The 26,100-nt window shown below is 38.4% G+C and overlaps 1 protein-coding gene across 2 annotated transcripts in view; it reads left to right on the top strand.

Annotated features, from left to right (window-relative positions):
• Nucleotides 1-204: 204 nt before the first annotated feature.
• TUBGCP5 (tubulin gamma complex component 5) overlaps nucleotides 205-26,100 on the top strand; it is a 28,369-nt gene continuing 2,473 nt past the window's right edge. Inside the window, exons 1-21 of one of the 2 annotated variants that reach the window (XM_063126312.1) lie at nucleotides 208-451; nucleotides 3,734-3,787; nucleotides 3,877-3,985; nucleotides 5,878-5,974; nucleotides 6,295-6,371; nucleotides 7,007-7,142; nucleotides 8,673-8,787; nucleotides 9,299-9,388; nucleotides 10,147-10,240; nucleotides 10,490-10,736; nucleotides 10,892-11,094; nucleotides 11,761-11,876; nucleotides 13,594-13,862; nucleotides 14,752-14,950; nucleotides 16,462-16,650; nucleotides 18,282-18,464; nucleotides 19,166-19,250; nucleotides 19,358-19,478; nucleotides 22,339-22,517; nucleotides 23,405-23,530; nucleotides 25,500-25,588. In XM_063126312.1, the coding sequence (XP_062982382.1) occupies nucleotides 276-451; nucleotides 3,734-3,787; nucleotides 3,877-3,985; nucleotides 5,878-5,974; nucleotides 6,295-6,371; nucleotides 7,007-7,142; nucleotides 8,673-8,787; nucleotides 9,299-9,388; nucleotides 10,147-10,240; nucleotides 10,490-10,736; nucleotides 10,892-11,094; nucleotides 11,761-11,876; nucleotides 13,594-13,862; nucleotides 14,752-14,950; nucleotides 16,462-16,650; nucleotides 18,282-18,464; nucleotides 19,166-19,250; nucleotides 19,358-19,478; nucleotides 22,339-22,517; nucleotides 23,405-23,530; nucleotides 25,500-25,588 (2,954 nt within the window). In that variant the 5' untranslated portion in view covers nucleotides 208-275. Of the gene's footprint in view, nucleotides 452-3,733; nucleotides 3,788-3,876; nucleotides 3,986-5,877; nucleotides 5,975-6,294; nucleotides 6,372-7,006; nucleotides 7,143-8,672; nucleotides 8,788-9,298; nucleotides 9,389-10,146; nucleotides 10,241-10,489; nucleotides 10,737-10,891; nucleotides 11,095-11,760; nucleotides 11,877-13,593; nucleotides 13,863-14,751; nucleotides 14,951-16,461; nucleotides 16,651-18,281; nucleotides 18,465-19,165; nucleotides 19,251-19,357; nucleotides 19,479-22,338; nucleotides 22,518-23,404; nucleotides 23,531-25,499; nucleotides 25,589-26,100 lie in introns of both variants that reach the window. The other variant, XR_010025459.1, reaches the window with a different exon arrangement.

Raw genomic sequence — 26,100 nt, 5'->3', positions numbered from 1 at the left:
TACGCGGCTCAGAAAACCGTTTTTTTTTTAAATTACTCCAAGCTTCTTTTAAATTAAGGCTTGGCATCTGGCACATGCGTAGGATCACTTCCAAGATCTCTCCCTCCTCCCCACCCCCTTCTCTCGGAGACTCGAGAAATAAACTCTCGCGATATTCTAAAATCTTGCGAGATGTGATGGATGATGGCGACCGAAACAAACTGAGGCGCCGAAAGGTTCTGGTAGAGGAAAGCTCCCTCAGCTCTTTCTACTCGGTCTCCTCTCTTTAGGCGGCGATGGCGGCGGCAGCAGCCGCAGCGACGCCGCCGACGGCGCACTGGAGTCGTTTCGAGCAGGAGCAAGACGTGTCCGTGCGGGAGCTGATTCGGCGAGTAACGGGCCTGAACGAGCAGAGGAGGGACGAGGCCGGCCACTTCCAGGCGGCGCTGAACTTCGCCTGGTCCAACTTCAGGTCCGTTAGCCGCTCCTGGGGGAGGGGGGGGAGAGGAGGGGAGGGGGGGTTGTGTCGGGCCGGACCGGTGATGCTGGGTGGGTGCGAGGATGGGGGGTCTGGGGAGAAGAGAAGAGGCGTGAGGCGAGTTCCCAGGTTGGTATCCAGTGTTAGTACAACGTAGAGTAGACCCATTAAAATGGATGAATGAGACTTAAGTTAGTCATGACTAGTTTCAGTCCCATTCATTTCAGTCGGTCTACTCTAAGTAGAGTTAACTTTGGATGCTACCCTCTGTGGCAGTGGAGGGCGGCTGCGAGATTTTGCAAAATTATTGACATCTCCCCAGTCCTGGCCAGGCAGTGACTTTATGTTCTGGATCCATGTGATTGTCTTGACCCATATAGTTGTGGGCCTTTGAACAACTACAGATGTGTCATAGGATGTACCCATGGAGAAGTAGGTCTCATAGTCTAGCTGAATGTTTAGGGGAGAGTAACAAGAGGTGCTAATAAACATTGTCAAATTAAAGCATAAAGTGTAGTTCTGGATGGGGCTACACTCCCCCTGAAAGACTGTGTTTGCAGTTTGGGGGTGCTCCTGGATCTGTCGCTCCAAATGACAGCCCAGATAAGATGCGAAGGCCAGGAGTGCCTACTATCAGCTTCGGCTGATACGCCAGCTGCTAGAGTCAGAAGACCGAAAGACAGTAGTGCACATGCTGGTAACCTCAAGGCGTGACTTCTGCAAAGCGCTCTACATAGGGCTACCATTGTACCTAGTTCGGAAACTTCAACTAGTTCAAAATATGACAGCCAGGTTGGTCACCATCTAGGGGTGAGCATATTACCCCAACATTAAAATCACTCCACTGGCTGCTGATTAGTTTCTGGGCAAAGTACAAAGTGTTGGTCATTACCTTTAAAGCCCTAAATGGTTTGGGTCCAGGTTACCTGTGGGATCGCCTTCTCCCATACAGTCCGTCCCGCACACTCAGGTCCTCTGGGGTGAGCTTACTTCAGTCAGCTAAAACTAGGCTGACATCAGTTTCCCAGGGGACCTTTTCTTATGTCGCGCCCAGATTGTGGAATGGCCTACCGGAGGAGATTCGTAACATTAACTCTCTGTGTGATTTTAAGGCAGCTTTAAAGACTAGCCTTTTTCGGCAGGCCTATCCAGATCAATGTAAAATCAAGAATTTTTAAGATGTATTGATTCTGTACTAATGTTGTTCCCCGCCTTGATCCAAAGGGAGGGGCGGGTAAGAAATAAATAAATATATTATTATTATTATTATTATTATTATTATTATTATTAACCTCCTTTGCTCATTGTACTGGAAGGGAAAGTTTCAGGTTTATACTGGTATAAGCAGTGTGTGGCATAGCAGAGCAAAAGTGTCAGGGTTGAAAGAGATGTTCACTGTTTTTAACTCTTGTAAACTGCCCAGAGAGCTTCGGCTATGGGGCAGTATATAAATGTAATAAAATAAATAAATAAATAAATAAGACAATATTGAAAAACTTGTGGATGTATAAAAGAAGGTATTGTTGAGGATCATCTGCTCCATTTCCTAACTCTTCCTCTCTCTTATCTTTTCCTATTTAAATGTCCGTCTACCTGGTCTTGCCTTTCAAGCTCATTTAATTTAATCTTTTGTTGTGGGTATAGAAATACGAATTGGTGTATGATTGTGGTTCATTGTGTAACATTCAATCAACCACAGTCATACACCAATTCATATTGGGAGCAACTTTACAAAAATTGGAATTGTAAACACAATGTTGAAGGAACGGGAAATGAAAATGCAAGTAAGGAATAAAACTGTTTTAAACAAATTTGTATTGATAATTTATATTAAATTATTTAAAAACATTTTTTGGGCAAGGCAGGAGGTGTGAAATCTACACAGTCATTTTTATGGTTTTAAATTTTGTATGTTAGTTTTTAAATGTTCAGTGTTTTTAATCTTCGTAAACTGCCCAGAGAGCTTTGGCTATGGGGTGGTATATGTAGTAAATAATCTTTTTTTTTCTTCCCATGAGCATAATGTGGACCAGCCTGGCAGTTAGCTGTATGCCCAGGATAAATGGTCTGTTTGATTCACATTTAAAAGTGCTCTTTAACACATGGAGGCAGGTTGGCTAATAAACATGTTTGAACAGGAAATTTTCTTTGTACTTACTACAAAAGTGAACTTATTACCCTAAGTTTGAATGTTGCTGCGTTTAACTGAGTAAATGTTCACTTGCTGTTTGGATTTGTTCCACCCAGATCCTTACATCTACCTTCTTAGTAATTCAAGTGTACCTGTCCTGTTTATAGGTTTTTCTTCCCCTTCCTTCTTGGTGACAAATAAGAGTGACAAATAAGTAAGGTGATACTTGGGACCAATTATTTCCCACAGAAGTTTTCATAATCTGACAGTTCAACTATAAAGTACTAAGTTTCTTGTTGCCTAATTTGTTTTTCTCCATTGATATTTCTGTACACACAATACCTCTTTTGATTTAGGATTTGATGCATGTTGGACAAGTTTTGAAATGATTTGTCACTGCCTACATATAGAGGAATTGTCAGAATTGGCTGTCCATGTAACTTTCTAGGGGTGAATGTATAATCAGGCCTTAACACGGGTCTAGTCTTCAAGAATCTGTCTGTAACTAATTCTGACAACTGTTGTATGGATAATTTTACATTTTAATGTCATAAGTGAAAATGTTATGTTGACTTCAGGTCTGTTCTTGTCTGTAGCTAAAGGCTGCTTGCTACTTCAGCACAATCATGGTATAACTGTGATTGAAACATTTAGAGCAGCAGCAGCAGCTATAGTTCTTACAATGCTCATTTCATTACAAATTCATGCTTGAGAGGTAGAAACGCACCAATAGCTAAATGCTAAATCATCCTCTCTATTTCTGACGTTCAGGTGAGTGTGATTGTTTACTAGCCAAAACTACAGCATCCCCATGCAAGAGGAAGGCATCAGCAGACTTGGAGGGAGCCTGAGATTTACAAAAGGACAAAAAAACTTTAGGAAAACCCCCTAAAGTGGGGAACAATCCAAACAACCTAATGACTGAACATGTCAAGTGGCTGACTGACTGCTGGTCATGGGGGGAGGGGGAATGGAGTATCCCGAATGAGGCCATGTCTAGTTGATTGAATCAGTGAACATTTTGTTGCAGGTCCCACTTGTATACCATACACAAACTGCTGAAAAAGTAAACTGCTTGACTCATATGTTCCTCAACACTTTTTGGTATATGTGATACAAAACGTGTTCTATATTTTTTCTTCTAGATTTCATCGATTTCTTGATGTCAGTAGTCACAAAGTGGAGAAAATAATACAAGGGTAAGACCTTACTACTTTTATGACATTGGACTTGGACTTGTGCTTTTATTTTGGAGATTCATTGATGAGCGCTCAATCTTTTGACATAGACTTTATGAAAAGCTGGTAGTTCACTCAGACCTTGTTAAAGCTGCAAGCTGGAAGAGACTAACAGAAGAGTTTCTGAATTTGCCTCTTCCAACCACTGAAGGAGCAAAGGTATGCATTTACATTGTTATTTATTACAGTCACAGACCAGCAAAATCAACACCAAAACATGCAAAGGGATAGATAAAAAGTGACATAAAAACAATATACAGCTTGGTGCAGTTTTTAGAACATAGCTTTCAGTTTGATTGTTTGTTACATTTGTTCTGATGCTGTTCACTTTGTAACAGAAAGCAATTTGCACCCTGACCAGTTCTTTAAAACCTTTTCTGCATTCTTTAATACTGTAGTTATGTAGTATTGTGTGTGTGCTTTACTAGGTGTCTGCATATTATTTCCATTAGATACTAAATAATGCAAATAGGAGGCAATAAAGATTTTTGATATCCTAGCACCAGAGTTTGCAAAGGTTGTTGCATTGAGTCTTCTCTAGAGTAGTTAATAATGAAAAGGAAAAGAGCCATGCCATTTTGTGCTTTGAAATTTCCAAAGGAGAAATCCTCTGCAAAAGATGCAGATTGCTCTATTGCCACCCAGTACCATTTGAGAAGCACAAAGCTACCAGTTTTGCACTGAAGGAGTTTCAGGGATTGCGGGTTTGATTTATAAGTGGGAGTGTAGTGAGGTTTGGGACAGTCATCAGAGTACTCCTTTCTGTAGAGGAGAACCACTTGATACTTAAGAACTCCAGCAATAGAGCAGGACGTTCTTAAAATTTGAAGAAACCGCAATATTTCAATTAATTGGGAAATCCTGTCACAGTGCAATCCTATACATTCCTCCTTAGAGGTTTGTCTCACTGAGTTCAATGGAGCTAAGAGACTTAAATTCTGCAGGTCATTTTCTACATATGTCTAAGTTTGTGCTCACGTAACAAAAAGCAAGTCTCTGGGTGGTGTTTGGAACATCACAGGGGTAAAAGAAGCCATCATGGCTTCTCGCCCTGCTTCTGTGAGTGCTGCATGCATGCTCATTGTTTACATAATTACCCACACTGCACTGCGGGTAGCATGTTGTACAAACCCGGCATGCAGCACAACTGGGGTGGCTTCATACCCACCCTACAACTCCTACTGCATGTCATGGATTATAGAGTGGGTACAAAGCTAGTCCCATATGTTCGGCTGACATGCATGTTCTGATGACTTGTGTTTGGCTGACACGCCAACCTGTGTTGCAGTACAGGTAATGATGTAAATGATGGGAACGGGGGGGAGAAGTTAACTATGGCTTCTTGTACCCCCGTGATCATCTGAATCCAGATTCCAGTTTTTGCTTTCTTGCCAAAGCTGTTTATCTTCACTAAAAGCATTTTATGCTTTTAAAGAAATGTGAGTGTTCTGGTCATTGTTGAGACGTGAATTAATTGAACAGTTGACGTTTACCATTACATTTTTAAGGCTGATTTCATTAAAGTTTATCTGACTCTAATCAACTTACGGAGATTAAAAGCTCTTATTATGAAATGGAAACTTCAGGTAATCGAAATACACTGTTACATGCATTGGTGTTTTATTTCTTATGTGTTTTATTTATATTTATTTATTTATTACATTTATATACTGCCCCATAGTTGAAGCTCTCTGGGCGGTTTACAAAAGTTAAAAACAATGAACATTAAAAACAAATATACAAAAATTTAAAAGCATAGAAACAGCAATATCCATTTAAAACAGCTATTCTGAGGTCAGTTAAAAAACTCAGCATATGTTGTTAACTGCCTGGGAGAAGAGAAAAGTCTTAACCTGGCGCTGAAAAGATAACAATGTTGGTGCCAGGCGAGCTTCGCTGATTAAGTTCTTGTTCCTATTAAGATATGTGATAAACTGAAGCTTCCATCTTGCACTTTTAAATATAATATACTAGAATTCTAGTCTGTTCATATCCTTAATTAACAAATGTATTCCCTTTGCTGATTTACTTCTTTGTCTTTTGTGTTTTAGACAGATACCCATTATGCCATACTCTCTTTTCTCCTATGCTTGTCTGATTCTCCTTCCAACACCAGTTATGCAGAAAAGCCAAGAGAAAAAGAAGTGGGTAGGTTTTAGTATGTAACACATATTGATAGTATCCTGGAAACCAAGTGGAAAACCTGATGTTCTGCTACTTTTGGGATCTTCTATAACATCTTTGTTAAACACATATCAAATTCTCTGTTATTTAGTGATTTATTATTATTAGGTTGCCTGTGTACGTTGAGACTTTACTAGTGTTTAGTTTTTCACAGTCCCTCAGTGTTGCAGTAGTTCAGCCTATGTACATAATCCTCCTATGCTTAAAAGGAATGTGATTGGGAATACTTGAAGAGGCAGTTGAAAGTAAGTCATTATAGCTTTTGATGTGTGTATTTTTTCTAGAAAAAGAAGAATTTGATTGGGGAAAATACTTAAAGGAAGGTGAAGAATTTGACTTTGGTCCTGATGTAGAAACACCAGTAAGTAATGCAGAACAGTGCTTTATAAAATCACAAGATAAATTGGCAAACACTTACAAACTGTTTCTGTGCTCTTTAATCTTCTGCTAATCTCTGTACTTTTTAAACTGACAGTGATCCACTTTTGGTAGTAAAAACCTATTGCCAATTTAGAAATGGCTTTGCCCTTTCTGGATAACTGTAACGGTTGTAAATGTACAAGTGTAATTATTCCCTTATGGGGGAAAAGATCTATCTGTGCCATAATAGCCAAGAATAGAACCTGCATGTTCTGACTCTTATTTGCAAGATAGGGCAAATTAACACCATGCTCTACTGGTAAGCTTTCCTGTGGCATCTGGCTGACCAGTATAGGAGGAAATATCCTGGCCTTGATGGAACTTGTGGTCTAAATTAGAACAGTAGTTATGTCCTTATGGTGTTTGCTAATAGAACTTGTGAAAGAAGCCATTGTTAATATGCTGACTTGTGATCTGATTTTGATGCTAGGTCATCTTATAATATACTTTATTTAAAAAGCAAGTATTACTTATTGTCTAGGTGTGTTATAATAACCCTTTTAATCTGGCAGAATGCATTGTAGGTTTCCAATCTGTCTTGGATTAAAATATACCTTATATGTTGATGTTTAACAGGAGTGGTCTGATGTAAGTGATGATGAAGAGGATACTGAACCTTTGAGTAGGGAGGACTCTGGCATTCAAGTGGATAGGACACCACAAGAAGATCAGGATCAAAACAAGAAGTCAGCTTCTCATGTCAACTGGAAAGGTTTGTTTTTTGAAACTTGCTTCATTTTGGTAGGATCTTTCAGATTGGAGCATGTTAGTTACTGTTATTTGGTTTATTGCAGACGCTTTACATTTTATGGAAGTATATATTGCCATTTTGAAACTCCTGCTGGCAAATGTAAACCAATTGCATGGCCTTTTGTTTACTTAGGATGCAATCCTATGCATGTTTAGGCATGGTAGGAAAAGGGAAGGCTGGAAGTTGAAGAACTTCTTTCTGTCCAAACATAAAAAGGATTGCACCCTTAGAGAAGTGATTCATAAGCTGCTTGGGTTATTCAACTGCCCTTCTGCTACTGAAGATTTGGTTTATCACAAATGACCTCTCCAGATAATGGTGCTCTTGAGGACCTCCCTGCAGATCTTAATAACTGGACAGATTCATAATGAGTCTAAGCAATCTGTTAAATAACCAGGTCCCAAGCTATTTAGGGATTTAAAGTTAAAGCCAACATCTTGAATTGAGCCTGAAATCAATTTGCAACCAGTGCTGATATTTCAAGGCAGGTGTAATAAGGTCTTGCAGAAAAATATTAGAGGAATGGTTATAGTGACTCCCTGATGATTTCCAGAAAGCATGATGACAAGATGTGAACCGCCCAGAGAGCTTCGGCTATGGGGCGGTATACAAATGCAAATAATAATAATAATAATAATAATAATAATAATAATAATAGGGTAATGCATATACATTTCCCTCCTGCTGTTGAGGATGCCAGTGTTACTGTATCCTGTCTTTGATGGCCTCTCTGGGTAGAGGCATAGTTGAAATAGTGCTCAGTTATGACATGGCAACTCTCTTTTGAGAGAGTTGCTTTACTCAAAAACTCCATGTGATGACTTTATACTGTTAGTTTTACCCTACCCAGTGCCTGTTTACCCTACCCTGTGCCTGTTTGCATTCTCTTCCCCTCCTTATTGTTTTATTATGATTTTATTAGAATGTAAGCCTATGCGGCAGGGTCTTGCCATTTACTGTTTTACTCTGTACAGCACCATGTACATTGATGGTGCTATATAAATAAATAAATAAATAAATAAATAAATAATAATAATAATAATAACAGTCCAGTCTCCTGTTGGACATTTCCTCCCACTGCCCTTATCACGTCTTGTGCTAAAATGGTTTCATAGCAGGAGAATTCTTGTGACTCTTCCTCAGAATAGAAGAGAGAGCATTTCTTGTCTCCAGCTTCATGGTGAAGCAATAACCATATGGACCATGGTTCTAAATCTTTCTGTTCCTGGCTTGTGGATTTTCAAACTTATACCTATTTCAGTATGCCTTGGAGCATTTGAGATTTTGGATAAGTTTTTTGTTATTTTTTAAAGTTGGGCACTTATATGTATATTCGTGTTTAGTGTAAGCCATAAAATTCAAGTTTCCAAGTTAGAATAGAATTGATAGTGGTACTAGCTTGCATTCTAAAATTGTTTAGATTTATTTGTGTGACCATATATGGGACGTTTTCCCTTTTCTGAAATTTTTCATGAAATAACTTACCTGCAGGTGAGCCTGATGCACGCACCTGGCTGGAACAACATGTTGTTGCTCGATACTGGACTGGCAGAGCTTTTCGTTTTCCCCATAGTTTGCATTTTCATTCCAATTTAGCTGCTATATGGTAAGTAGCTACAATATTGCTTTGGAAAGATATAATCTTTTCCAGATGTCATTGCATGCCATAAAATGCTACATTGAGTTTGTTCTTTTCGTTATGCTCCTCTGTCTCCTTATTTTGTGGAGAGAATATGTTTTATGATAAAACTCTATTAAAAATCCATATCAAGGGTGCTTTGATTTCTGGAACTATTGTGAAAGGTTTCAAATCATCTTGAATTGTGCTATTGTTTGTCGTAAAAGTGTTTAAAGATGACCTATGGAAATTGTAATTTTGGTAGAGCATGCATTTTTGAGATGAAGTGATAAATCTCTGCAATAAATATTCAAAGAGTTTTTTCAGGCTAGGAATGCAGAGTCATTCATATCTCATGTGGTTAGGACTAATTATTCCTTTGATTATGTAGTTCCATAAATCTATTGGAGTTGCACTAGAAGTGAATGCAAGGAATAAAGTTTGGTGTTTTTCATCAGTAATCTCAGTTGTTAAAAACGTTTATGATCTTTCCCTTTAGGGAGCAGCATTTATATAGTAGTGATCCCTTATACATGCCAGAAGAAAGAATTATTGTCTCTGAAACTCAGGTCATTCGTGAAACAATTTGGTAAGTAACAAGCCCAAAGAAGTTGCCATTTAAGATATGTTTAATATTTTGTTGAATGTTCTTAACAATGTGTAAGTCTTTATGAATAACATTCAAAATCAGAGATGTGGTTATGCTGTTCCTTATTGCAATATCAGCCATTATAACACCTCTGTTATTGACATTTGTTAGATTTCTAATACAGTATTTTGAAAAGGAATTTAGTGCTTTGCATTGCTCCTGAAATAACACTTAGAATTTGTGTGTGGGTGTCAGATTAATAGCTGCAGGACTGCTTCTGACGGAGCTTTACTGCCTTTCTTGTACAAATGTCATTAACTTCAGTGTGGGAGGTATAATGAAAATTGCATTGTCCAAAATAAATGATTTTGGAATAATGTGTTTTATAACATGGTTTATGTCGCAACTTTTATAAACATGCAGCTTCTTAATGCAGTCTACAAATCACTTATTTATGGTGCACCTATAAAGTTGAGCCGAGTTGATGAAATGCTGATAGAGGAAAATTACCACAATTCCTCAAAACTAATTGTGGACAACTGTAACATTACTTATTATTACCAGTTCACTAATACATAGGTGTAAGCCAAAGGTATCTGTTGAAATCTGTGGGCCTTGCACAGGCCTAATGTTCATTTGGGGTCCTCTAGAATACATCCTTTGTTTTTTGTGTTATTGCTTGAATTTAAAAAGTAAGGTTGTGCAAGTCTGTTTTTTATACTTGCTAAGTCTGTTTGTTTGTATTTTTACTTTGATAGGCTTCTTTCAGGTGTGAAAAATCTCTTTATATTTCAACTGAATGAGGGAAAGATTACTGTCAGAAATGACATCATGGTAACCCATTTGACCCATGTAAGTTAAGTGATCTACCTTGCTCTGATCAGTAATCCGGTGCAAAGAGAACCTGTTTTTGGTACATGGAAACCAGCTTGTATGTAAAAGATGCTAACTGATTGTATATTGGGATGTTCATAAGAAGAAACTTGCTTGCTTCCTAAAAGATGCAATGAAAACAGTATGTAGCTTTAGATGTGATAAATGGCTTAACTTCTTATATGAGACAATATTGACAAATCTTACCTTTTTTGTTGTTGTTGGTAGAACTCATTACGATCAATGCTGGAGCGTATAGCAGCATATGGGCAAGTTGTATTTAGGTTGCAAAAATTTATTGATGAAGTCATGGGTCACAGCTCAGAAAGTGGAATACATGGAACCATGTCCACTCCCAAGAAATCTGCAGAAGCCCCATTTAGAACATATCAAGCTTTCATGCGAGCCCTCTATAAATATTTCATAAGTTTCAAAGAGGAACTTACTGAAATTGAAAGGTGCATAATCAACAAAGGTAAAATACTTTGCATTATAATGAAACATTTATGTAAATCCTAATCTGTTGTCGACGTACAACGTATTAAGATACTAAATTATTGGCTCATACCAATAAATTATAAATACATACCAATATATTATAAAACATGAATCTGCATTTGTGTTTTGCAGATACTACAATCACTCTTTCCATAGTCATGGATAAGTTGTCACATCGACTAGCACAGCTAAAGGTACTTCATAAAGTTTTTAGCACTGGAGTTGCAGAAGTACCACCTGACACTCGCAATGTTGTAAGAGCATCTCATTTGCTTAATACATTGTACAAAGCTATTCTTGACTATGACAACGTTGGAGAAGCCTCTGAACAGACGGTATGAAGTAGATCTTATTTAATTACGATTCTTATATGAAAAATAAACAATTTCTTCTGTCAATTGAGGATGAGATATAAAAATCCTTGGTTTTGCCTTTAGGTATTTCATTGTCTCCATATTCTCCAACTATCAACACTACAAATCTATAAATCTTTGTACAGCTGATTGAGATACTTAAGACTGGAAATACATTACAGACAGCTATGCACTTAAAGGACGAATCCTGTGCATGTTTAAACAGGATAAGTCCTACAACTTTAAGCATTAGCCAGCCATTAAAAACGATGAAAAAATTCTGGTATGATATGCAACTATCTGCAGCTTGATGGAAGACATTGTTTGGTAGATTTTTTCTAAATGTGGTTGAGATGCAAAACATCATGAATAATATTGTACATGGCAGCTATTCTGTTCCTCCATTCTGTTAGTGGTTTCCTGTATTACCCCGGAAGTCCTCTTGAGCAAGGACCCCAGGAGACTTGAGAGGCTGCTGCTGTAAGGAAAAATAGTCTAGTACATTTGTATGCATGCAGGGGCATCTCTGCATCCTGGCTGTACTTTTTAAACACATTGCAGCAGACACGTATGCTATTTTTAATGAATTTATGTAATAATTATAACACACCTACTCCCACACTAACCCTCTTTAAAATTTAATTTCAGGTCTCTCTTTTGTTTTCTCTCTGGGTTGAAACAGTAAGGCCATACTTACAGACAGTGGATGAGTGGATTGTCCATGGTAATTTATTTGATCCTGCTAAGGAATTTATAATTCAAAGGTAGGGATAATGAACATCTCTCTCTTGGATACATTGGTATTCTTTAGAGAAGAGAACACTGCCTAAGGATACTTCTTTGGTAGCTACTGGCATGCTGTACAGTCACAGAGTTTTGTGTTTATCCACTGTAGGAAACCTCACATGTGTGTGGTTTCAGGCTGATTTAAAAGAAGCAGCTGTCTCAGCAAGGCTGAGACTGGGATCAAGCAATAAGTTGCTGCTCACAATTGAGTAAATTTGGGCAATTGTAATGTAATAAAATTGCTAGCAAACTACATCTGGGATCAAATTTGAATAAAAAAATACTCCTTAAATGTGTTGCAGAGTAGTTGACTCACCTATTTTGGCTGATTTGTAAATCTTAATTCTAAACTCAATATTTTCTCAGGCAGAATGTTTGTAGAGCCTTCCTGAGATTTTGTTTGGATATAGCAACTTTATTCATATCTTTTTGTCTACCTTGCACCCTAAACATAACAGCGCCTCCAGAAGCATCAGATAGATCAGGTTTGCTCAATCACAACAGGGGAAATAAATTATGGTGGCTTATTTCCCTCTCTGCGCACATTGCTGGGATTAGCATAATTACTGTTGGCAGCGCGGCTTACTGTGTCATGCAGACCTGGCCAGGGTGGCTTGTTGCTATGGGTAAGAAGCAATCCATAAGTCATAGGCTGTTGTAGGGTTTTGGGTTTCTTCATGATCATGCAAGCTGGGCCACTGTCCATGGTTTAGCAAGCGTTTTATACTGTATTTTGTATTTGTGCTTTTAACCTGTTGGTTGTTTTATTATGGTTTTAATTTTTGTGAACCGCCCAGAGAGCTTTGGCCATTGGGCGGTATAAAAATGTAATAAATAAATAAATAAATAAATAAGCAAGCAAGTATTCCTCTCAATTTGATAGCCTACTTTAGATTATTTTCAGTAATTGTCACCATATCAAGAAATTATTAATATGGCAGCATTTATATGCGCCCCTTCCTAGAGTTGGAAGAACTAAAGACGGTAGTGCACGCACTGTTAACTTCGAGGCTCGACTTCTGTAATGCGCTCTACATGGGGCTACCTCTGTGCCTAGTTTGGAAACTTCAATTAGTCCAAAATATCGCAGCCAGGCTGGTCACTGGTACACCTGGGGGTGACCACATTACAGCAGTTTTAAAATCTCTTCACTGGCTGCCGATTAGCTTCTGGGTGAAGTACAAAGTGTTGGTTATTACCTTTAAAGCCCTACATGGTTTAGGTCCAGGCTACCTGCGGGATCGCTTTCTCCCATACAATCCACCCCGCACACTCAGGTTCTCTGGGAAGAATCCACTTCAGCTAGCAAAAACTAGATTAACAACTGTTATCCAGAGGACCTTCTCTTCTGTTGCTCCCAGACTGTGGAATGGCCTGCCAGAGGAGATTCATCAACTTGACAGTCTTTTAGAATTTAAAAAAGCAATAAAGACTGATCTATTCCGGCAGGCCTATCCAGTGAAATTTTAGAATGTTTTCAGGATGTTTTAATCATGTATGGTATGTTTTAATTTGTTTTAATGTGGATTTTATATCATGTTTTTATACTGTTTGTTTTACACTTTGAATTGTTTTAGTTTTTGTGAACCGCCTAGGGAGCTTCGGCTATTGGGCGGTATAAAAATGCAAATAATAATAATAATAATAATTTATAGTTTATAAGGAAGAACTGACAATTGTATGCTTGTTTTGCAGAAACAAAAATGTTCCAGTTAACCATAGGGATTTTTGGTATGCCACTTACACTTTGTATAGTGTATCAGAGAAGACAGAGAATGAAGAGAAAATGAGTGACAATGCTAGTGCCAGTTCTGGCAGTGATCAGGCACCCTCAAGCAGACAGCACACCATGGTTTCTTTTTTGAAACCAGTACTAAAACAGATAATCATGGCTGGAAAGTCCATGCAGTTGTTGAAGAATCTGCAGTGCACAGATGGCTCTCCACAGCAGGCTGCATCAAGAGGTGAAAATGGCTGTTATGTAAAATGCTCTTCTGCTGTATAAATATTATAATTCTTGATTTTTAGCAGATCCCTATGTAGGTAGGTAGGTAGGTAAAATTTCAAATATAGCTCCTTTTATTTCCCGCTGAATTTATACTCCTCTTAAACATCTGTGATTAAACTAAAGATCAATCATAGAACTTTATTTTGTGTAAGTGCGCTAATATGCATTGGGTATCCAAACTGTTGTGGCTTGGTAAAACTAAGCCAGTAATCAAGCTGAATGTAAAATTGTGAGTCTGTGGTGATGGTAAGAAAGTAGCCATGTCAGGTGAAAATCTGGTTTTGTGAATTGCTTCCCTGTTGCTCCTGACTGTTAAAAGGTGTCCCAATCTTTTAACAGTCAGGAGCAGCTACTAGCATACCAATTAAGAGGTCAGGAACAGCTATAGGCATTCATGCTGGGAGGGTGTGGGGATGTAGTAGGCAAAACAAACTTCCTGCAGCCTATTTCCTTCATCTTAAGCATGTTTAAGAGACCAGGAATAATACACCTGTGATCGTTGGATGTCTAAACATAACGTGGATAAAGTGAATAGAGTCTTAAATATGGTATATGAACTATTGGTCCAGTGTAATGCATTAAACCATGATAATGCCTCCTTTTTTGATTAGCATTACAGCAACATTAGAGGCAAATAAACAGCACAGATGCTTACAACCAAGGTGGTAAATAGATTTATAACAATGTTTGAGAATCCCAGCTTTTAAAGTCATAATAACTTGCTTGTTCAATTACTTTAATTCTGTTGCTGATGTGAATGAGTGTTGTTGCTTGCTTGTTCTAGCTTAAGTGAGTAGCTGTTCTCTTTGAAGAGTAAATATTCTTTCTTTCACTATCCAATTCAGATGTCGAAAGGAAGAGCTTATACACATTATTTCTGGAGTCTGTGCAGTCGCGCCTGCGGCATGGGGAAGAACCTGTTCAGGATGTTATTACAGAACAGCAGGCTACCAAGCAGAGCCTAATAAAGATGCAGTCTATTGCTGAAAGACATTTAGAATTGGATGACGTTCATGATCCCTTGCTGGCTATTAATTTTGCAAGGTAATAGAAGTTCAAAAGAATTGATTCTCTCATCTATGTTGAAATACAAAATCTGATTATGCCAGGCACACACTGCGGAATTCCTGCTGTTCAGGTGGCAAGTGTGTGACTTAGAACCTAAGATGGTGAGAGGCAGCTCACTGCAATCTAGTTTTCAGAAGACACACATTATTAATCTTTGTTACACTGGTTGCCGGCTGCTGTGTCAATTGTTAGGATACAATATGTAAAACTTAAAATACAAAGCAGAGTAAATAGTTTAAACTAAGATGCCTGTAAGTGACATGTGATAAATACAGGGTTTGTTCAAATAACATGGAGCAGAAGATGAAAGGTTGGATCTAGACTTAGTCAAAGTAGACCCATTGAAATGAATGGGATTTAACTTAATCCTGACTGATTTAAACATGAAACCAAAGTCTTTTCTTAAGCCTAATTACAATGCAAGGGAGAATGATTGGGGGTTGTAGTAAGTGGTGAGGGGAGAATTAACCTTTCTTTCTCCAGCTATCTTTCCACCCCCACCCATCACGGTGCAGAAGTTAGCAATTTCATGCCTAATTGCTACTGGGGTAGGGTGAGGAGGGAAAGTCCTCGGCGCCTCTTGGAGAGGGCCTGCAGACCACATGCAGCCCAAATGCCAGAGGTTTCACACCCTTGTTTTAAAATGGTGGAATAATTTCACAGATCTTCAGGACCTGCTGAACAGCAAATACACAAAAACAACGTTTTGATTTTCTGGTAGTATCTCTCAGAGGGCAATGGCCCTACTCACAAGTATAGGATAAGTTGCTTAGATTGTCTGTTTTCCAGTTTGTGAGAATCTTTGGAGGGAAATAGTTGCAACTTATTGTAGGAAGAATGATCTGCTGCCAAGCCCTATTGTAATGTAGCACCATGAAGTCTAGCTTTAATTATAGGTTTTCCCTAGAATAAACTCTTAGATTACAGCTCTACAGGCACTGGAACCATGTAAATAAAATGACAGCATTGTTGCAGATTTCATCGAAACTGGGTTGTTGTTGTTTTAACATGCTGAATGAAAATTGGCTGGATCTTCAGCATAATTATTTTAATTGGGAAATTCCAGAAGATAGTCTGGCAAATACAGTTTTTAATGCTTATCCAGAAACTTGTGAGATTGACTAGGAAAGCCCAATCAGCACATTTCATCCCACACTGAAACTTCTATGTACCAGTGGGTACTGATTTATTTATTGTTTGTTACTGATGATGTCATAGGACTCTAGGTGTCAGCATTTGTTGCTGTAGAGGCTTGCAAGGCTGATAGATGCTTGGAAATCTTCAGAAAGTATATTTTTCTCCCCTCCCCCAATATTTCAGGCAGAAACTAATTACAGAGCTGGGAAACCTTTGGAAATCTCTTTCTCAGCTTTAGGAAACCACTTCATGACATTGCTCCCAGTTTTGCTCACCCCTAAGCAGAAGTGATTTGAACATGTTTTTGGATTTTTGCTCTCAAAAATTACGTAATATTTTTATTTTTATAGATTATATTTGGAACATGGTAACTTTCATGAGACACTTACAGGTGACGATGTTTGTGTGGATAGATCATCTGAATCAGTTACATGCCAGACATTTGAACTGACACTGAGATCTTGCCTTTATCCGCACATAGACAAGCAGTATCTAGAGTGCTGTGGAAATTTAATGCAAACTTTGAAAAAAGATTACAGGTAAGTGTTGAAATACATTGGGACTAACAATACTTAGTGCATGCTCAGGCACTATAGAGGTTTAGTTTGGGTTTCAGTAGATAGTGATGGATACTTCCTTACACAGCAGAGCACCCACTCCTTCTCGTTTGGCAGACTGAAATGAGGCCTTTTAGTTTAATTTGAGAAGTAAACATTTGTCTTTTTATGTGTAATGTGATAACGGTCATCTGATACTTGATATACACTGTGCTACAAATTTCAATATGTGTCTTGATCTATGCATCCATTTTGAGTTGTGCACAAAATTTGATCTCTCTTTGCATTGCTATACCGCCGAATAGCCAAAGCCCTCTGGGCAGTTCACAAAAATTAAAACCATAAAATACAAGAAATATAAAATTTAACCACAATATAAAACCATGATATAAAAGTACAACCAGAATAAAACCAAGCAGCTGTGCAGAAATTTAAAATACAGATTTAAAACAGTAAGTTAAAAGATTAGGATGGCAAAATGTTAAAATACTGGGAAAATAAAAAGGCCTTCTCACCTGGTGTCTGAAAGAGTATAACATAGGTGCCAGGTGACTCTCTCTGGGGAGCTCATTCCACAGCTGGAGTGCCACAGCAGAAAAGACCCTTCTCCTTGTGGAGGAATTTGTAAGGTCAGCTGGAAGTTTCCTTATATCCACTCAGAATATTTGCCTAGCTAACACAGTATTGTCTATTCTGAGCAGCAGCACAGCTCTCCTGCATCTCAGGCAGAGATCTTTCATGTTACTACCTACCTAATCCAGTTTGTCTGGGGAAGAAGTACCAGAAGGCAGCAAAATGAAGTGAAGAGGTAATGTAGTTTTGCAGCCAAAGGGTAGAGGTAGAATAGACATAGATTGGGCAAGCACCATAATAAATCTCTATTCGGCCCTGGTTAGGCCTCATCTAGAGTATCGCGTCCAGTTCTGGGCTCCACAATTCAAGAAGGACGCAGACAAGCTGGAGCATGTTCAGAGATGGGTAACCAGGATGATCAGGCGTCTGGAAACAAAGCCCTGTGAAGAGAGACTGAAAGAACTGGGCATGTTTAACTTGGAGAAGAGAAGATTTAGGGGAGACATGACAGCACTCTTCAAATACTTAAAAGGTTGTCACACAGAGGAGGGCCAGGATCTCTTCTAGATCCTCCCAGAGTGCAGGACACGGAATAACGGGCTCAAGTTAAAGGAAGCCAGATTCCAGCTGGACATCAAGAAAAATTTCCTGACTGTTAGAGCAGTACGACAATGGAATCAGTTACCTAGGGAGGTTGTGGACTCTCCCACACTAGAGGCCTTCAAGAGGCAGCTGGACAAGCATCTGTCAGGGATGCTTTAGGGTGGATTCCTGCATTGAGCAGGGGTTGGACTCGATGGCCTTGTAGGCCCCTTCCAACTCTGCTATTCTGTGATTCTATGAAAGTGAAATTATACTGCTATATTACCCTGAAGTTAGGTCTCCTGCGTCATTTGATTTAATAGTATTTGTATTTTTGTTTACTGATTAGTTCAGTTTTGTTAATGGCTTGCATTTGGAAGATTTCATTCAATAACTGAAATATATGAGCACAATGTATGATGAAGTGAAGTCTGAAGAAATGTGTGTTTCTTGCTTAGGCTGGTAGAGTACTTGCAGGCAATGAGAAATTTTTTCTTACTTGAGGCCGGCGATACTATGTATGACTTCTACACATCAATTTTTGATAAAATACGAGAGAAAGACACATGGCAGAGTGAACCATTCCTTAATGTCCAACTTCAAGAAGCAGTTGGACAGCGTTATCCAGAGGACAGTTTAAGGTAATAAATATGCAGATTTGCAGGACCAGAGCCAAAAGGGGGCAGGGCTATCCCTTTTCTCTCCCCACTCATCACCTTCCTCCCCACTCAGTGGCCTGCCAGGAGAGTAGGAAATTGCTCCTGAGAGAAGTCTGAAGTGCCAATTGCAAAGGGCTTTTGAAATTAGGTTGTGGTCTGTAGAGTGCTGATTTCCAGTATAGGGGAAAATGTTTGTGGGGAGGTGTGCTTTCTCTGCTTTGAGAGAAAGGACTGTATTGCAAGAGACATTGAATTTTTAATACACTGCAGTGCAGTTTGGTGAAGCCATGGCTGATTAGCATATTCTAATTTTTGCTAAATTAACATAAACTAAGTGTAAAGATGTGAGAGGCTTGGACTTGGAAGACGGCATGGATCCACATCTTTTGGAGATCAGTGAATGTTCAGGTGTGAAATTAAGCCAAATTCAGATTTCGTAACTAGGAAAAGCCAAACTCAAATTGTTCAAAAGATATAACGCTTACATGCTACCCAGTTTGAGAGCATTTAGGTTTTCTATACTTGGTTTAGAATTTAGCTATTCCTGTGAGCATAGGTATCAAATATCCTATTTCGAGGTTTGCAGTAGAAGTAAATACAAAGATTTTTGCATTTAAGTTTCAGTAACCTGATAATTATCTCCCTCAAAACCAAGCTTTTGTAACATATTTTTCTGTATGTAGGTTGTCTATATTGTGCGAAAATATTGATTTAGCAAAGAAAAAGCTTCCTGTCCATACCTTAGATGGCCTTATTCTGAGTTATAAGGTAATATCAGCTTTAATTTAAATAATAGAAATAATCATGAATTCATGTTAAAACATATGAAATAGGAAAAAAAGCTGAAATCTTTCTTCTTCTTTTTTACTTCCTAGGTCCCTTGGCCTGTGGATATAGTTATAAGTGTGGAGTGTCAAAAAATTTATAATCAAGTGTTCCTTCTATTGTTACAAATAAAGTGGGCAAAATATAGTCTGGATGTGCTAAGATTTCATGGTAAGGTAATTCATAGTCACATTTCATTCAGTATAATTGAATACTAAAGATGGGTGGGCCACAGCCACTCAGTTTTCAGAGCATATTATGTTTCCTCCTTGGAGGGAGGAAAGGCAAAGGAGAAAAATGTAAGAGCATGTGATAGAAGGGATACTGGAAGAAGTAGGTATTGTGGCAAAGTGTAAGTTATATACAGATGAAGATTGATTATAGGAAGGACAATTGGGATGTGCAACAAAATGTTGCAAGGTGGAGAGCTCTTACTCAGGATTCTAGCCAGCCATGTCCTTTTTTTTTAAAAAAAAAAATTATTTATGTATTTATTTATTTGAATCCTTTTATACTTCTCAAAGTTCAATCAATTAAAAGCAAGACAGTCTGTGCCTGCAGACTTACAATCTAAAAAGACACAACACAAAAGAAAAATAAGAGCCCTACTCGATCAGACCAAGGGTCCATCTCGTCCAGCATCTGTTCACACAATGGCCAACCAGCTATCGACAGGAGACCCCCAAGCAGGACATCAGTGCAATAGCACTCTTCCTCCCATGTTCCCCAGTACTGCCTCTGATTATTGAAAGTAGCATACAGGCATCAAGACTACAACCTTCTTCTCCAGGAATTTAGCTAACCCCCTTTTAAAACCATCGAAATTGGTGGCTATCACTACGTCCTGTGGTAGTGAATTCCATAGTTTGACTAAGTGCTGTGTGAAAGAAGTACTACCTTTTATCTGTCCTGAATCTCCCACCAATCAGCTTCATAGTTTCTAGTATTATGGGAGAGAAAGAGAGAGAAATGTCTCCCTATCCAACATACATAATTTTGTACATCTCTATCATGTCTCCCCTTACTTGCTTTTTTCCCAAGCTAAACAATCCCAGTTGTAATCTTCTCTTCTAGGGGAGTTGCTCCAGCCCCTTGATTTATTTTAGTTGCCCTTTTCCGCACTTTTTCCAATTCTACAATATTTTTTTTAGGTTACTAGGAAAAAGGGATGGGGAGGGAAGAGGAAAAAGCACTCATCACCCTCTGCTGCATCTCATCACCTTCTGCTGCAGTCAGGATACTCCATTCCATTCCCCTCACCCACCCATCATTGAGCATTCTGTACCCTCAGAAGATGCTCAGTCCTCAGAGTTGTTATGGGGTTCTTATATGTCTGCAAAACTTGGAGTAGTTGTTGTTGTTGTTGTTGTTGTTGTTGTTATTATTATTATTATTATTATTTGTATCCCGCCTTTTGCCCAATGCCTGGGCCGCAAGGCGGCCTTACAAAGTTTAAAATATACATGGGGGGGGGAGGGAAACAAAACCATAAATAATTAAAAAAAATACACAACAAAATTTTAAGACATTAACATAGATGGAGAGCTGGATTATTCTCCAAAGGCCTGCTTGAACAAAAAAGTTTTAGCCTGCTTCCGAAAGCCCATCAAGGAGGGAGCCAGCCTAGCTTTCCCGGGAAGAGAGTTCCAGAGCACCGGAGCAGCCACCGAGAAGGCCCTCTCCCATGTTCCCACCAAGCGTGCCTGTGAAGAAGGTGGGACTGAAAGAAGGGCTTCTCCAGAAGATCTCAAAGCACGGGCAGGCTCATAAGGGAGAATACGTTCTTTCAAATAACCTGGACCCGAACCATATAGAGCTTTATAGGTCATCACCAGCACTTTGAATTGTGCCCGGAAACAGACTGGAAGCCAGTGGAGCTGTTTTAACAGGGGAGTTGTGTGCTCCCTGTAACCAGCCCCGGTCAACAATCTGGCTGCAGCTCTTTGAACCAGCTGGAGTTTCCGAACACTCTTCAAAGGCAGCCCCATGTAGAGCACGTTACAGTAATCTTGAGTTACCCCAAAATTGCTGAGACTTCCTTTTATGGATGGATGATGCCATTTTGGATATGTAGATAATGACCTGGTTTGAACGTAACGACAACCTAGAGCTCAATTGGAATTATGGGTGGTTGTTACATGCTAACTCTGCAGCTATGGTTTAACTATGGTTTGTTAATCATGAACAACCCAGAGTTTACAACCCAACAATATTTTCCTCATCGGATTCCAGGCCTCTCTGTCTTTGTCACCCTCATCTGGACATTTTCTGGTTTGTTCCACATCACTCTTAAATAACAATGTTCAGAACTGAACACAGTACTCTATAACCATAAGGAATAGAAACTTCCCCCCTATTTTCATGAATGCTGAAATGCTCAGGATGCCAAATTCTGTACTCTGTCAAATGCTGCAAATATGGAATAGACATAATCTTGGCTCATGATTGTATTTATTTATTGTTTTTATAGAAATCCACCCAATAACATCGTTTCCTCGGTAGTTCACAACATAAAATTATAAAATATGATTTAAAATGTTCTTATGAATTTAACACTAATGTTGTTCCAGTAACTTTTGTACATCTCTTGGTTTTGTAAAATATGTAGCCTCCTTAAACACCCCACCTCCTTAATACTGGGTTTTAAGTTATCTTACGGCATAATCCTATGCATGTTTAGATGGATAAAAGTCCTACAACTCCCAGCAAGCTCCAGGAGGCAGCCATGGTGGTTGGGGCATGCTAGAATTGTGGGGACTTCTTTCTGTCTAAATATGCATAGAATTGCACCTTTATTTACAGTGATTTCCTGTGCAGTTTTGGTTCTGATTTTTGTCATCTTTATATCATGGCAACTTTGCCGTCTGCTGTTTGAACAGATCCTTGAGATTGGTACATTTTTATTAATAAATTATGAACTTGAGGAGAACTTAACTTTTCAGTTATAATATTGTTAATCGTGTAAAAAAGATAGTTTACATAATGTTGGTATTTTCCCTAATATTTTATTCTATTGGCTTTCCATCTCAAGAACTAGTCACGGCAGCAGAAAAGCACCCGAGTAAAGGAGGAGCTGCACTCGAGGAAGAACCACTTCCTCAGTTTGGATCACAGTTGGAGCCCATTAAACAACAGACTCATCGCATGTTTCTTTTAAGGATGAAACTCATGCATTTTGTTAACAGCCTGCACAATTACATCATGACCAGGGTGTGTAATGTATAATAATTTCAGTAAGATTAAGAATTGAACTGCTTTTGTTAATAATTCAAAATGGCTTCTGACATAGGTGCAGAGAAGTTGGACCATCACTTTGTATGGCAAAAGCGCATCTTCTTCATTTGACTTTTAACTAATAGTGGGACATACCTCTTACAATACGTATTGGCAATTCAAATTTAAAGAACACAGTTCTACGTTAAAATGTTTTTGGAGTACATAATTAATCCTGCATTATTGAATTCTTGCCAGCACTCTAATCCCAAGCACTGCAAACAGAAGCCCTTTGTGGAACAAAACAATATATTTTGTAGCTAGCTTTACTCTACATTTCGAACTGTTCCAGATGTTTTGATATCAGTACCATTGGAGTTGAGAATTGAGAAATGAGAAATGTCCACTACTTATTTTCCATGTGTTAACATTAATCTGATCCTTTCTTAAATACTTTTTTGGTAACTTGGTAGGACAAGGTCCAGAGGCTTCTTTGGTGTGGAACATGCTACCAAAATATTTCCAGTCTGCAGATAGAATTAAGAGGCTCTCTGTTGCATGACAGATGTTATTATTAGTGGAGATACTATCACTTTAAAAAGTAGTGGATTAAGTCCTGGAACTGCATGTTTGATTTAATCTGTGCATTCAGTTCCTTGACTGAGGGCTGTGGGTGAGCATCAGGAGATGATAATTAGTTGTTTTTAGAGGGGTAGCTTTGTTTGTGTGTTACAGCAAAAACAACAGTGCCTTGTGCCACCTTAAAGACTGGACTCTAGAGAAACATTAGAAGTATAAAAGATTTTTCTTGGAAGCTTAGAGAAGAGAGGAAATGTAAATGCTTTAAAAGTTTGATCGCTGTATGTTTTGTCTCCTTTTTAAAGATACTTCATAGTACAGGTTTGGAATTTCAGCATCAAGTAGAAGAAGCAAAAGATTTAGATCAACTGATTAAAATTCATTATAGATACCTTTCTACAATTCATGATCGTTGCCTCCTGAGAGAAAAGGTATATCAAGTACCACTTTTATGGTAATATGTAGTTTATAAGGCAAATACCTGTAACACTTGAAAATGTGTTTAGGGATTTTTACTTTATATATAAATGCTACAGAACAGATTGTGTAGCATTTTGATTTAAACTGTTTGGATAAATTAAAATAACTGTTCCTTAAGCCATGTCTGTATAATGCTTTTTAAAATGGAATTTGAAGACTAGAGCATGTCCTGCAGTGTTTTACTGTCCTTTTACTACTTGAAAATTTCATTCCATGCCTGTTTGAATGTTTATGCAATTATCAAAAAGCTCCCAAAATAGCAATTTCAAAACAGTGGTAAGATTTAGTTATAAAATTGTTCAAATTTAATAGAGCATGTTATCCTTTTCTAGTAAATAAAAGATGGTGACTGTATGAAATGGTCTTGCAATTTGCAATTGGTACAAATTAAGTCATTCATGTACTCTAGTGTGGAATTAGTATTTGGAACATTGATATTTAAATTATATTCTTAATTGTGGAACAGGACTACTTGAGCCTTTTGTCTAAAATAATAATAAGTGGAGACTGCAAAGAAACGGGGTAAGGGGGCTTGAAGCAAGAGAAAGATAGTCCCTCCTTCACTTCCCAGCCTCTATGTTATACATATTGTTGAGAGGCTTAATTAGCAGCTGAGCCCAGGAAGACTAACTACTCTGCTTGAACTGCCTACTTTCTGGCTTTACCAGGGGCAATCCCAGAGTCAGTTCCATGGTGCAGAGTCCAGGTAGACATGACACAGCTGCATCTTACTGGCTTGAAAAGAGGGGCTCTCATGCTGGAGACACAGAGATCCTGTTCAGATGACATGCTAAGCCATGGTGGTTAAGCATTTTGAACTAAACATTTTGGCTTAGCATGTCGTGTGAACCATTCCTAACCATGGTGGCTACAAAACCATGGTTTAAACATGCTCACTAACCATTTGCTGCAAAAGGGTTAGCAGTCTAATCATGGCTTAGGGGGTTGTCTGAACAGGCTCAGGGTTGAGCTTACACTGTGGGACTTGTGCTAAACTAAAGAGAAGCAGGTAGTGGCATATTTTCTTCTCTTAGGACATCCCATTCTTGGCTGAGAAGGTGATAGTGCTTATGTTCTACTTTCATGCGGCCAAAGAGATTCCCTGGCTCATGAAAATAGTGTACACGTTCAACCCTCAGCCCACTCTAGTTTCAAGAGTAAATCCGTCTGGTTCCTTCACAGATCCACATTTTCTTGCCATGTGCTGCATCTGTTTCTGTTTGGAATTTGGAAACTGAGCTCAAACTGTCAAAATTCCTATCCAGCAGATGACTAGGAGCCTCATCCACAATATTGCCTTTGTAAATGTCAATTTTACATCAGTGTCATCTCAGTTACACACTAAAATTGGGGAAATTAGGAATTGTTCCTTTGCTTTTGGTGAATAGTCTAGCTAAGCAATTGTCACATGAATTGGATTACAGGGGTTTTTTTAGCACAGGGGAACACTTAATGGCCACTGAAATCAGTAGGCTTCAATGTGTCTTTGTTGGATGGTGGATGTTCTGTGGTATGGTATACACACACTTTTTGGCCAGATGTAAGACATGGTATCTCTCTTTTTAGAAATTAACCACTGTGCCATGCAGTAGGAACTCTTGGTGAGTTAGCACATTTGTCCAGTGAAAAGCATTCACTTCCTAGTCTGAATAGCTTGTTAATAGAATCCATTATATGGAATCTGAAGAAAACACCATAGGGAACCCCTAAAGGACTTGATCATACTCCTGGGCTTTATGTGTGACATCCCTGATTAAGTAGAAGCATTGGAAGCTACTGAGAGATTAGGAGGAACTGTTTTTCAATTGGGTAAAGTGGTAGGGTAGCTGGAAAAGGTAATATGCATGAGGGGAAAATGCACTATCTTGAACTTCAAAATAAAATTGACCTCAGCTACTGCTTTTTAAATGTCATTTTCAGGTTAGTTTTGTGAAAGAAGCTATAATGAAAGTGCTGAACTTAGTACTGATGTTTGCAGACCGTTGGCAAGCTGGTTTGGGAGCTTGGAAGTAAGCATGTGTAAAATCAATTTTATTGTAATTTTACAGCATCAGGCTTTTTACTGACATTTATGCTTTGTATGAAGCATTATGATTAGGATGCAGTAGAGCGGGTGAAAGACTAATTATGTAAACAACAATGAAATTCTCTTAAGCTGGATCTTATCAGCTCTGGGCATATGTTGGCTGCATGATCAGCATGTCCTTTAAAGATAAGGTTGGAAATCGTACATTTAAATAATAAATCAGAAGTGGTAGTTTGTCAACAGTAAAAAGAATTATGTTTTTGTGCCCCTTTTCCTTCTGGTGCAAGTACCAATATGATTTATATTGTTTGGATCATTATTCATTTTTACTGTTGCTATTGACAAATCTTGGACATGCTGTAATTTTGTTTTGAAATGTTTTTGTTTTGCAAGAATTATGGGTTTATCAGACAATGATTTCGGATTATATCCAATGTTAGTCTTAGAGCAGGCACATTGAAATAAATGGGACTTAAGTTAGACTAACATTGGATA

Source organism: Elgaria multicarinata, chromosome 5, assembly GCF_023053635.1.
Source record: "Elgaria multicarinata webbii isolate HBS135686 ecotype San Diego chromosome 5, rElgMul1.1.pri, whole genome shotgun sequence".
NCBI classification, from domain to species: Eukaryota; Metazoa; Chordata; class Lepidosauria; order Squamata; family Anguidae; genus Elgaria; species Elgaria multicarinata.
Note: the sequence above shows the minus strand (reverse complement) of the source record. Positions and strands in the feature narration are given on the sequence as shown.